This window comes from Talaromyces amestolkiae, assembly GCF_001896365.1.
Source record: "Talaromyces amestolkiae strain CIB chromosome Unknown scaffold5.1, whole genome shotgun sequence".
NCBI lineage: Eukaryota > Fungi > Ascomycota > Eurotiomycetes > Eurotiales > Trichocomaceae > Talaromyces > Talaromyces amestolkiae.
This window is the reverse complement of record NW_024468041.1, coordinates 569,887-583,836: the sequence shown is the minus strand read 5'-3', so window position 1 is coordinate 583,836 and position 13,950 is coordinate 569,887. Positions and strand designations below refer to the sequence as shown.

The following is a 13,950-nucleotide window of genomic DNA, read 5'->3' as shown; positions in this document are numbered from 1 at the left end:
TAAAATTGATGATATCTCCTCGTAGACACTAGAATTGCAGTGCAATTGGCAACCCGACCTTTCGCAATATGACTATATAGTGCTAGTTCATTCCTCTAGTAGAGACCATAACTGCAGTATAATAGACTTGGCCAATCCTTGTCGAACGACAGAGGTACATCTTAGAGTGACCAGCCGTGTTAGGCAAATGTGAAAAAAGTAGGGGGAAAATTTGAAACATTATTCTGAAGACTACACCTGATACTATAACCGGTGTAAAACATCATGTGAACTGCGATGCTTTTCTGGAGTCAAAAAGTAGTGATTGGTGATCTTTAGAAGGTAGGTCTCGAAAATATTGTGCCCAGAAATGTCCCCGTAACTTGCACTACAGTGGACCACTGGATATTCTTGGGTCAATACTACTTTAAGGACCCAGAACCTGACAATGACACAAAAAGTGCTCTTTTCACGATATCATCTGCAAGAAAAATCATTTGAGAGGACTTTGATTGTTAATCTAAACAGATTCGATTTATACGTCGAAGTCAAACTTGGATTTGAGACGCTCACCACTGATCTAAGTGATTCTACCACAGAGGTAACATTTATGAAATGCACATCTCTGATTCGGACTTCTCATAACAACTCACTTATTGCCCTATGGGCGCTAAAATTGCAGTGCAAGCAGTATGTAATAGTGTCATGCAGTTTTCTGTCGCGCTGCCGCTTAAGTGGCCTCTCAGACATAAATACGCAAGCCAAGCTTACCGAATGCTATTCTGAAGGGGGTCTATAACACTACGTTGTCGATTTTGTGCAATCCGTTTGTCGAAGTCAGCCCTGTTAGTTTGACTAAAGCTGCTGGTTCGAAATTGTGCATGGAGATCAGGTTATGGCACAGTCACGTACCTGAGAGCCTTTTTCGTATACGCTGGAATTGCGTTGTAGGCCTACAGAGGGCTGATTAGTCCCTCGTAGAGACTGAATTGCAGTGCAATTTAGCACTGCCTCCTGTATCCAAAGACAGAGTATATTTTGGATTGATCAGTCGTGTTAGGCAAATATGAAATGTAGATGGGGAAAATTTGAAGGGTTATTCTGAACACTACACCTTTCGACGCGAAAAACAAAAAACATACAACAGCCTGCCGTTTAAGGCATAAAAAAAAGGCAGAAACTGCCAAAGAATGAGACGTATTATGCAATCCGACCGCATGAACAGATCGAGAATTATTGTCAAAGCCACTATATCCGAGGACTTGTCAGGAGAAGAGAACCACAACGTTGCTAAGCTGCAATATCTCCAGAATAGAAATGAAATGCGTAATGGATTGCATACTCGCCATGAGATATCACTGCCTTCAAGAAGTCGACAGCACGACCACATTTTGAACCAGAATACGGGGCATGGAGATGCATCCGACCTAGGCTTGATGCAGTTTCAACGGTCTAGTGTCTATAGTGGACAACCCGGTGTTCAGCACGCAAACCGACGTCACATACCTCCAAATCTAAAACCGGCTCTCGAAGATCGCTTGGCTCAGATGAATCCTGCGGGGAGTAATGTCCCCGTCGGTGGATACGGGATAATATGTAAGATGACCTTTGGGAAGTCATTCCTGCATATGACGCTCAAAGCCGCTGGCGGGGCATGCGAAGATTGTCGGCGTCGTAAGAAGAAGGTATGGTTGACTTGGCTCTTTTGATGAACCCCTAAATTAATGGATGATTGAAAATAGTGCTATCATAAAGACGATCAAGTCATTTCCTCAGCTCTCCCGGCTAACAAAGCTGCTGTGCAAGTCAATGTATTAAGAACCAGACATAAAAGTCAATACATACAATCTCGGTAGTCACTTATTATACTATCCTTGTACGCTACTATTCAGAGTTGGCCTGGAGTAAACCGGAGAGGTAATTATATCTACGACGAATATTATAATACCAATTATGTTATTTAAAGGAATATATATATTGTTTTTTTTTTATTATATAAGTAGAGACTAGTATCTTGGACTGATCTTTTAAAAAAAAAAAGWACTCAGCGCTCGTGATGTGTGAAGGGCAAAAAAAATCTCCCAAGTTCAAGGAACTCGCATGGGAAAATAATATGGATTAACTACCGTGACTATCAAAATATGTACAAGGAAAACAACAAGAAGACATTGCTGGTATTTAGATCGAACTGGTGGGCAGGATGAGTGTTTTGTATGCTTCATCCTGCCATAGTAGACTTTCTGAAATGATATATCAAATAAAGTACGTATAACATACCCCGAAGGATATAATACTTTTCGAAGAATTTGATACTCTCCAAAGCCTAAAAATCCAACATCAGGGTAAGAGCGAGACGAACCCTGGCAAACAGAAGGAGATAGGTTTCAAGGATCGCAGAATGCTATGGTAAGACGTCGAATTTGAGGCCTTATTGGGCCCTTATAAATAATCATGTATTTCCCCTCATAAAGACTAGAATTGCAGTGCAATTAAAATACCGCCACACGCCCAATTTTTATCCTTGTTTGTGACTGGTCTGCCAAGACAAAAGCATGCGTCTCTACTACTATCTACATAGCTAGCTACTTGAGCTACGTATTCGCTCGGAAATCAAAGATAAAGCCTCGTCGATACTAGAATTGCAGTTCAATGCGAGGGCGGATTTCGTCCACTTCCACGCCATATTCGAAATCTGCCTTTTCTAGAGTTTAGACGTAGTGATTCCTACCGCAGAGACTGAAAGTGCAGTGTGATGAATTGTGGGTGGTTTTGCTGTTTATAAGGTACGCTCAGCTCTGTCTGTGCATCGTTGGCGTGCGGAGCGAACGAGCCACCTACCCTGGGTACTAACGAGACATATGTGTGACCCAACTCAATTTCTCGTAGTACTAAAATTTGCAGTGCACAACTGTTTGTGCTGCTCTTGCTTCAGATGCCATTTTCTCTGCCTTATCAACTCGTCTCACGTAAACGTTCGTGGGGGTGTCGACACAATATCATTGCCTCTGAGTCACGAAAACTGCAGTGCAAGTGCTATGAGCTGAGCCACATTTCAACATTCCATTGAATGAGAGAGAATACGAATCCAGCCCTGCATGGTTTGAGCTTGGCTTCAACCTCTTGTAGAGACTGAAATTGCAGTGCAAGTGCTATGAGGCATTTTATTATTCCATTGAACGACAGAGTACGAACCCAGCCCTCCATGGTTTAAGCTTGGCTTCAACCTCTTGCGGAGACTAAAATTGCAGTGCAATGGAGGCTTGATCTGCCTCTTTTTTCATTGGCGGACGTAAAGGAAGGCGAGTCACATATGTGCTGCACGAGGTCTGAGGTGTAACCCAAATGCCTTGTAGACTGGTGTAAAGGTTCTTTTCTTTTTTTCCTCAAAGGCTGATATTGGGTTGTTCGCCAACGGGAAAGGAGACGTTGTTCTGGTCCTGTAGCAGACTCTTGTAGAGATTAAAGTTGTAGTGCATTCAAAAATTCTGCATGCCACTGTTTTCAAAATTGGGTCCCTGCTCTGGTTCTATCTAATTACGTAGTACGTAGTTGTCTTAGACGAGGCGATTTCGGACTCGGTCTTTTTTTCTCACCTGAAAAGTCGATGATTCTATTTTAAGGCGATAGAAATTGCAATGCACTTGCGGATAAGGCTGAGCTAACAATTCTTTTTGCGCGAAACTTGTACATAGTGCAATGCATTCTGGGATTGAGCCTTGTTCCCACCTATAACTTACTTATATTACGTATCTTGCAGATAGCGAAATTACAGTGCATAAGACGTACTTAGCCACACGTCTCGTCTATGATTTGCGTACAATACATCGAGCGAACGACATAAGTACTACTCTATCGAAATCGGCGTCGGTGTAACACAGTCACCCGTAGACACTAAACATGCAGTGCAGTGCTACGGATGGATGTTCCAACTTGACAAGGCTGAAATTGCAGTGGAGGGCATTGTTCTAGATCACTCCGCATGGACAGTGCAGGGACTGACTTGGCTTCAATCAATAAAGAAAACACAAATGCTGTCATGCGTGATTCTAGCTTCTCGTAGAGTCTAAACTTGCAAGGTAAGAACTAGAAGCTCTACCTCACTGTTTACTGTGTAGCTGTAGGTAAATCAGCTTTTACTCATATGACGAGTGTAAGTACTATTTCTACTTGATAACTCTTTTCTCCATAGAGACTAAAATTGAAGTAAAGGAACTAGAGGCTCAAATTTATGATTCCGTATGTAACTGCAGGTAAATTATTATTTGCTAGTAGAAAGAGCCTAATACTATTCTGCTTTAATTCGTCTTCTCATAGATGCTAAAATTGCAGTGCTTGCCCCTTAATTGCTTAGTCAACTTACATAATGCGGATTGAGTCTTGTTGACCTTCTGAGATTCTGTACCTGATTCGTGCTTGACATCAGATCATAATAGGTCGTTTAAATCCATTCCTCATAGACACTAGATTCATATTTTTGCAGTTCGATCTTGTACGAATTGTGCGGTTGTAGATTTGTGCAGGCTTCCACTAATATCTACACCCCAAAGGAGAAAGACAACGGCAGTAGATGGCCGTTTTCTCAGTTGCGATTTCTTCTCAGCCTGGAAGGATCCGCTTCGTCTACTGATCAGGATCCAAAGCAATCTAATAAATAAGAGATACCAAAAGATTTGATAGAAGTGGTAATGACGTTGATATCTATTCTATCTAAAATTCCTCGTAAAGTAATTCAAGACGACTTGCAGGTCAAAAGCCATCGACAGCACGACCGCACAGTGCTTTTAAGAGAATTATGTCTTGAGTACGGCCACACTTAAGCTTGGAAGACTGAACTCGAACGCTCCCTGAGCATTTGCAGTGACAGGGTGAACATCAGTCTTTACAACTTCCGGGCCACCAGGGAAGTTTGATGCATTTGGATCGTCAGATGACAGTATGGTCAAATTGGCGATCTTTGCTTTAGATCCTGCGAAATGAACCGTGACAGGAACGTCCGAGGTACTGTTGTATACAGCTGCCTTAAATATGTTTGATCCTGTTTGATCATTTCGTCCCGCCACCCAGTACAAGGGACCTATATCCCCGTCATTCCAAGTCGTTGGTAAATTGTGTGTGATCTTGTTCGTTGAGAGAAGCTGCTGAAGTTAGCTCACATCTACAACTAGTGTACAACCCTTGCAATCTTCTACATAGATAGAAATCAAAACAAAGCATACCTTGATCACATGCCAACTTGTTGAACGGCTTGTATGCGACGAGTCTGCGTCAAACGCGATGAGTGTTGGAGACCACTGCCAATTGTCTATATTTCTGAACATTGGAGCCTATATTTAGGTTAGTTTCCTTCATCATTTTTCAAAGTGTTGCAATGTTAACACACGTAGCTGGCACCAATTATCTTTGGCGAGTTCCTCTCTTCACCAATTAGGAAAACAGCTTCTCCAACGGATCCAATCCACCAAGGATACAGCGGGAACGGGCTTCCCCAAGCTACCGAATTACTAGGATTATTTGGATAAACAGTAGCAACCTCCCCTATTAATTATGGTTAGTAGCATAAAAAGTATATTTGAAAGGCAGTCTCATACCGTTAAGGGTCCTGTTAGAGGCTGGCATCTGGTCAAAGTAGTTGAACTGAGAAACGAACCCATCGGGAGTAGTATATTGATGGTAATCGGTTGCAGCAGCAGCCGGACCAGGCATTCCTGTCAAAGACTCCATGACCGTTATATCGGGATACTTAGCTTTTATAGCGTCGTAGTATGCCTGAAAACGGTAGGCGATGTACGTTTCTAGGCCCCCATATAGATTGTCTTCGTTTCCAATCTCGACATAATTAATCTTCCACGGTTTTGGGTAGCCAAGGGAAGCACGCCAACTACCAAATGGCGTGTCTGGGGAACCCGTCAAAAATTCCAGTTGATTGAGGGTGTCATCAATATATGGCTGCAAATCACTTTCTGATATCACTTCGTCGGAAAGGTAATGTCCGTCCCATACGGCGAGAACTGATGGGTGCTATGGTTAGAACACCGAATTTGACGCTGAAGTGGATTATACTCACTCGGTTCGAGTCCCAGGTCATCACACCAATTCATGTACTCAATCAAGCCAATGCCGTTGCTTTCTTCATATGTCCATGCACTGGGTCTACTGTAGCGGTCCTTGAGATCTCCCACAGTTTCATTCCATTTATACCAATAAGGAGCTTGTACACCTTCCACATCGCTACCGCCGGGAAATCGCAAGAATTTCTGGCAATTTTCATGTCAGTCTTTAGACTTATCAAAGTAATTAATTAATAGAACTTACCCCCTCCAGTTCAGCCATAGCTTCAACTAGGTCGATTCTGAGGCCATTGGGCCGATTGTTGTACGTTGGAGGAAACAGGCTGATTAAGTTGAAATTCAAGGACCCGTGTTTCAGTCCCTATATTTCTTGTGAGACAAATGCCAAATATCAAATTAATATCTACTTACCTTTGAGTCGAAAGTAATTGCTAGAGTGTTATTGGTGTTTGATGCTGACTTTTTAGGTAGCAACTCGTACTTGTATTGAACCCAGTCCTTGTGATTGCCCGAGGACTTGATTTTTGCCGTTGCAAATGTTTCGTGCGTAATTTTCGACTGAAGAGAAACCACGAAGTCTCCGTCATAGTCCCCCTGGACATAGAAAGAACCCGCGTATTTTTGTGGCTTCACTTCTATTCCCCACCAGCCTTCATTTGCGAAACCGATAAGCCCATTAGCGGAGCCCTTGGCGACGTTGAGAGAGCTAGGCATTGAGGGCGATAGAGGATTTGTCAGGTTCTGAAGAGCTAAGATTGCTCCATTGACCGTGTCATATCCATCGAGGTTTGCTGGATACACTGTGCTACCCTGGAATGCACGATTTCGAACAAGCTCTGCATATAGACCGCCATCACCGCCGTGATTTATGTCCTGAAAACGTTGCCTTAGGTAAATGACGCGAATTTCGTGTATGGAATGGGAGAGTTATATCTACCTCGAACATCAGACCATATTGCAAAGGACTGGTTTCATTGCCACCGTTTTGTGAAACATTAATAGTGATGGCATTTCCGACAGAAAATACGCCGAACAGAAACAAGATCGAATCCCACATGTTTCCCTCCTAGTCGTTTTTCGTCTAAATTCTGACAAGTGAGGTACGAATGGCGACTTTTGTCTAATAGATGAGTAGCGAAATCAATCTCAGCTGAGCTAGTCGCCAGTCCACTCACTCTTTATAAGATGACTTCCCCATGAAATTGAAAATTACGACATGGGGCTTTGACTTATGTCAGATCCTGCATTTAAATATCGATTGAATTATTGAAAATTACAAATAACCGGCCATTTTGGAGCCATCCATCTAATCATGTCTCATTTACCGAATTCTCGTGAAGTCAAGCAACGAGAAGAGCCATCGGCTAAAATGATGTTTCTCAGCATCTACACCGACGGGGGATGAATCATGGTTTAAAGTAGCTTTCGGATATATTTCGATCAAAGAGAGTTTGAAGGATCGGAACAGGTATGTAGAAGTGACGATCCTGCCAATTTACCCCGAGCCTCCACAATCTACCCCGCAAACATTTATTACCGGATTGATTCAGGCAAAAGTGTAGGTAGTATGTGTCTAGCAATATAATTCCGGGGGAAGAAGAGAGTGACCGAAGTCTCCACAACAAGGACGATGGGCAAGTAACAACACGTTTTTCATGTCGCTCGTCTTTCTGGTGATCATGATCCTTCCCCTCCTTTACACGGTGATTCTCCACCCGGTATTACTTTTGGCCAGTATCGAATCATTCGAATTTGGTGGACGGTACTGATTAATCAATCCTGCAATCCTGATCCTCCTCATACATGCCCCAGTTTTTCCTACACCAGTATATACTGGATATTAAATAATGTGCCATGAATAGCATAAGTAGCATGAATAACGGTCAATTCACATGATTTACATTTAACTAGTGGGAGCCCATCAAACTTTCCACACTATAATAAGATGCTTTTCTTCTTGATTTTAAATCAAGCTAACAAGTCAAATGCGGCAAGAAGACTGTTGCGTTTCGACTTCGAAGGCTCCTTCGTTCCCAGCAGGCTATAGACAGCAATTTGTGCACTTTTTACACTGTGGTCCATGCTAAAAGTCGGTTCGTTCGGTATATCAACAAATTGACCCACGACGGCGAAGTTTGATGTTCCCTTAGGTTTGATTTGAGGCCGATCTCCTATATTTCGTGTCAACATTGCAGCTGTAGCGTATGGCGCAAAGTTAGGGATAGTCGTAGATGTATCCAGGACGCCTTCCAAAGGGAACTTGAGGTGCGACAATAATTCTGTCATAATCTCTTCTCCGCTACATTCATACATCGGCTTCTTAATAAAGTTACCATCAGCATGAAAGTTAAGACCGTAACCCCAGAACACATCGACACCGTCTGGCTGATCGTAGAACACTGGTTGTTCGGGTATATTGATGGTCAAGCACCAGTTACTATCTGCTAGAGTCACGAATGCCCCTGATCCGGGTTGATTATGTGTCAATTCGGTATACAAACGAAGAAAAGGAGACCTTTTCAGAGTCACTGTAAAGTTCACCAGTTTTGATTCCCCCAGCCGTGCGGAAAAATTGGAAGGTTTTCCTAGGTTTGGAATTTTTCGAGATAACTCATGCCAGAGAGACCAGGTTTGATTCGTCAAGTCTTTAAACAATTTGTCAGAATGCCCGGGGGCGGATGTATTTGATCCCAGTGTCGCTTCAGGTACCGCTGGGTCGAGATTAGCAATAACAAGATCATTAGGGCGGATAGAGAAGCAGATTTCTGCACCTTGTGCAGATTGCAAGTTGATTCTTGTCACCGACAGGGTATTGTCGTCATCACTTAGATCTGTAAATATTGCTTTAAGCCTTGCTTGGCGGAGGAACTGAACTCCCTTTTCCTCGAGATACTTGAAGATAGGCCAGATAATGGAATCGTAAATTGAGTACTGGATGCGACCAAAAATACCAGAGTTATTTAGATCATGGATTTTGGACAAATATTTGCAGAGATGTCTCCTAAACTCTGCTGCACTGTGCCAAGGCTGAATAGCGAACCTACATATCAAAATTAGCTTTGTACATAAAGGGAGGTTAGATCTAGCAGCATACGACGTCGACCACAAAATCCAGAATCTGGACGAAAAGAACTCGGTATCAAACAATTGCCTGATAGCCTTGTCACTAAGACTATCCTCACTGCCAACCATCATTTTCATTAGCTCTAGTCGATCTTGTAATCTCAGGTGAAGTCTTCCAATATCGATACCCTCCAGTCTGTCTTTATTTTCTAACAACAAACGCACCGAAGCCTTTGGGAGTCGGTGGTTTCGCCGAATATCATCTTCTACCTTATGGTAAAGAGATCTTTCGGGATCAGAGGAATCTGGTACAACAGAGAGAAATTCTTCGACACATGAATCGTGGAAATATGGCTGTACACCATGGTGGATCGTATATCCTTCCACTGCATTTCCCACCTCTTGTGCATCTGTGGCTGACGATATGTCTATAAAGTGTATATTCTGTCCGGCAACCCCTTGTTCAATGAGATGAACGGCGGCAGCGAGGCAACCAACCCCAGCACCAACAAGCCAGCATTGTGCCTGATGACCCGACTTTTTTGGATCAAATTCCATCTTACTCAATTATTCGCACAAATACCCGTAGTGACTCGCTAGGGACTGCGAAATTTCCATTTTTTGTCACGACAATGCTATTCGCTTAGTTATATATAGAAAAGGGTTTCATAGACTTCGTTTGGAGGGTTATGTCAATTGTTGTAATTGTCGTTGACGTCATGTCACTCGACACTATCCCCTTTGTTGCGAGCTAGTGTAGGCGCTAGTGTACACTAAAGATTTTAGTACGCATTTGGGCTAATTCTTAGTCTCCTATTGGCCATCAAGAGGGTGGAGGAAGCGGGAAGCGGTATCCAAGACCTCTCATTGGTCAGATTGACAGCAGAGGACAAAAGAGCAAGATATAGCAGCTTTATTTTCTATTGAACATGTGATCTTTGCTACCAAATATTACCAAGACTCGCCACAAACAATCAGATTGTCAGATGATTCATTATAATCCTCACCTCATCTTTTACTCATCACGGATTCTTCAGTATATACGAGCCTATGACCCCTAGCTAAAAGATTATAGATATCCAATACCCGACAGGTATTGAATATTGCCTATAATCTTTTGACTTTCGAAATGGTGGAACTTTGCAGACATGTTATCTATAAGCCTGGTATATCTACTGGCTCTTGTGGCGCTAGGCCCTGCGCAGCGTTTACTTCTGCCCTGAGACATTCTCTGCTTTGTAGTTGTCCGTGCCCTGAGGCTAAATTACTCTGGGGCATTTAAAAAAAGAGGCTAAGTACGTGGTGGGATTTCGTATTAACAGTCAAGATATACTCATATTTCAACTTTCGAACATAGTCATAACCAAGCTTTGTTCTATATTTATTAAGTTATTATCAGGGCAAGCTCTATTTCGCTTATCTTTGGTTAGACCTAGCTTCTGGCAGAACTTTCTCCATTTTCCTATATAGTAACTTCCTTATGCTGGGTGTTACAAGGTGACCATTCATAAATTAAACACCAGAATTGCTGAGGCGGTGTCAGTGTCATATATAACTCCGAAAGCTATCGGAAATTGGGGCAATCAGTCTTGTAAATTACGCTCGATACCCGGCCTTGCTATTCAAGGTCTTGAAAATGATCAGCGCTTATAAATTAGATCAGAGTATATGTAAAAACAAGTAGTAGCGTACTCCAATGCTTTGCATATACTAAATTTGCAGTGCAGGCGGGCTAGGGTCACGCGTCCACTTTTATGCTAGTACACGCAACCAAAGAAATGCAGGCATGAATAAAATAGCGAGATTGTTTGCAAATCATTGTAAGTACAGCCTTAATCAGCTTTTATCATCTTGTGGGGATTAGAACTGTATTGCGGGATAATCGATCGGGGACGTGCCATTTAGTGCATGCGTATGCTCAAGAGTCAGACTTTGGTTGCATACATTACTACCTAACAACAATAATATCAAATACCTAGTTATCGAAGACTCGCGCAGGGCCTCGTCAATTTTGCATAGAACACTATTGAAGGTGACGCAAGCTGAGAGATCGAATCAGAATATGCAGAAACATTGAAGTCCACAAGTATTTCAGTATACTCTGGGAGACTTAGATCGCAGCGGACTTTACATGACACCCTCTTTTGCGGGACCACAGTCGACAGCTCACCTCTTTGTAGATACTCGGATTGCAGAGTGGTGTGTAGCTACAATGTGAAAAGACCAGATATAACGGCTAACTAGTACAGACGCCTCCTACCCCTAAAGAGGGCATATATTGAATAAAGAATGGGATATATCTGCATATCACTTTGGGTGACTGGAGTTCTCCTCGTTCTCAAATTTCTCGTAGAGGCTGAAATTGCAGTACAATCCTGAAGCTCATATGGGTAGTACAGTCAAGAAAATTTCTACCACTCAGTCTGGTATCTGACAGCTGCAGCGCTATATCGCAATCTATCTGCCAGGCAATTTGTCGGAGATTAAGTTTCTCCTAGGGAGGTTGAATGAATATTGTCTATCCAGTGTCTGATACTACTAAGCTAAAGAGTACCTTGATACTTTATTTCAAGATAATTTTCAGAATGACCATGTTGTTTTACGAATTGAAACTCAGGGGTCTGGTTAATTGAAGTGCAGACTGCTTGGATACGACGTGATGAATATGAAACAAATGAAAGGTGTATGTAATAATCTGCAGCACACTGTGACGGCAAAAGTGTGCTTCCGTATTTCCCAACTTCTCTTGGGTACCAAAATGCAGTGCAGCGTTTGGGTCCTAGGCGGGGACCCCAGATTGACAAGGTCCACTGTCGTCATGGTCGTCATACTTCCAGTGGCACCCGATATAATCATTGCGGCTGAATAAGAAAGAGTACTGCATGTTCGGGATCGCTTCCCCATGGGCTCAAGCTGTCCGGACACAAGGCGCGTGGCTATATGCGTAGTTGGAAAGGGGATCTGTGTAATCTTAGATAGTAGCTTGGGCCTTACGGACGTTGAAACTGCAGCAGGGTAGTCAGATATGAGCCAAAGATAACCATGTTTGACTGCGGTTTACGTGCAACTAATTAGGATCCAATTAATCTGTTCTTGTGTTTGCGTAACTCGAAATGCGTCATAGACGCTAGAATTACAGTTCACAGTTTATTAAACTACCAATCGTACATGAGTAACTAAAATGCGGGCTAAATGTAAGTTGGATTTTGTACGTCGAGCAATTCTCAGAATCAGCCTTGCCATTCTCGAGACCCCTCATCCTGGTCATTCAGTTAGAGCTTAAAATCGTGATCAGTAGGTAACATGTTTCAACAAAACTTAGAAATTGCAATTACGGTGTCTTATACCCAACAGCAAAGACTACTTTGTGCTGCTGGAAGGCTTGAACCACGATCTTAAATTTCCCTAAAGAGTGAAAAGCATGTTATTCCCCCACAAGCATCTCTCACTTTCCGCTCAGTTTCAACGGCTCGTCGACACTAAAATTGCAGTGCAAAGCCGGCTTGCTGCATGAGCAGGTTGCAGCATACCCTGGATATCGCACTAAATGTAATTGCATACTTGGGTCCATGACAGCCAAAGGCATCAGCCATCCAGTCCATCCAAATATCAGTAATGTTACTCCGGGTTCCGTCTTTTTATCACTATGGGTAGACGATATATTGATACTGAGAATAGCCAGTGATTGGTAGTCGTAAATACTACTCGCCCAGTCCCTTGAGGATCAGGGACGCTGCAATGCAGGAAATAATCACAGGACTCGAAACATAAAGCCCTTGTCTCTGTGCCGAGTGTCCCAAGTAACTAATTCGGTGATTGAACATATCTATTAAAGCCCCAGGGGAAACTAAAAATGCAGTGCAATGGCTCATCTCCACTGGGTGATCGCTGGTCGCATCCGGGAAGATCGAAGTGGACGGGGGGGACTCCTGAAACTTTTCAGTCAATGCAGTATAATCTCAGATACAGCCTTGTGAAATCTAGACCATGAATTCAGAATCACGAAAATATGATAACAATACGTAGCAAGATATTTCAACTCCGTGCAGACACTAGAATTGCAGTGTAATCTCACTCAGCTGACTAGTAAGCGGCTTGACTGATAGACGATGAATCCCGAAAGTTGCAATAGATACATATGATAGTCAATATTGTATAAAAAGTTTGAGAGTAATCCTTCTCAAGTTACAAGATCCTGGGTGCGATTGGTGCTTGAAGGACCGGATTTTTAAGTGCGTGATACCACGAATTGACGTTCCTCAATGCCTCGCAGACACTAAAATTGCAGTGCTATCGCTGCCATTCGTCGCAGACGTCTAACGAGGCACCAAAGCTAAAAATGCACCAGTACTTGTCCTGGTTATTCCATTAAAATAAATATTTCTTAATTAAACATGATTGACTTGGTATAAATCGGAGCCTGTAAGTACAAAAACTATACCGGTAATGCATTACTGGCTGTAGGAAATTTGGATAGACCGAGTCATACATCCTAAGAAACTGCACAATGCGTGGCTGGATCTCACGCTTGCTATATTCCAAGGCTTTACATTTTTCATCCGTGCTTACAGAGCTAACCGGAGTCGGTGGTTAGACATTTGAAAGTATCATACAATGTAGACACTAAAATTACAGTGCACGACAAACCACAACAAACAACTCCTCCTAGGTACAGCCAGCGCTCGGACCCCTAAACCTGATCAATTTGATTAATGAATTTCAAAATGAGCCTTGTTGATCTCAGTTGACTTGATCAACCGCCCCGTAGACACTAAAATTGCAGTGCAGCTAGGACCCCTAAGCCTGATCAATTTGATTAATGAATTTCAAAATGAGCCTT

The 13,950-nt window shown here is 42.6% G+C and overlaps 1 protein-coding gene across 1 annotated transcript; it reads right to left on the bottom strand.

Annotated features, from left to right (window-relative positions):
* Positions 1-4,769: 4,769 nt before the first annotated feature.
* Positions 4,770-6,761, bottom strand: BHQ10_003314 (uncharacterized protein; the record flags this gene model as incomplete). The annotated part of the gene is made up of 7 exons (XM_040875557.1): positions 4,770-5,114; positions 5,196-5,303; positions 5,360-5,514; positions 5,568-5,987; positions 6,044-6,233; positions 6,292-6,408; positions 6,459-6,761. 7 exons carry the CDS (start codon positions 6,759-6,761, stop codon positions 4,770-4,772), a joined length of 1,638 nt encoding a protein of 545 aa, XP_040731818.1.
* Positions 6,762-13,950: the final 7,189 nt, after the last annotated feature.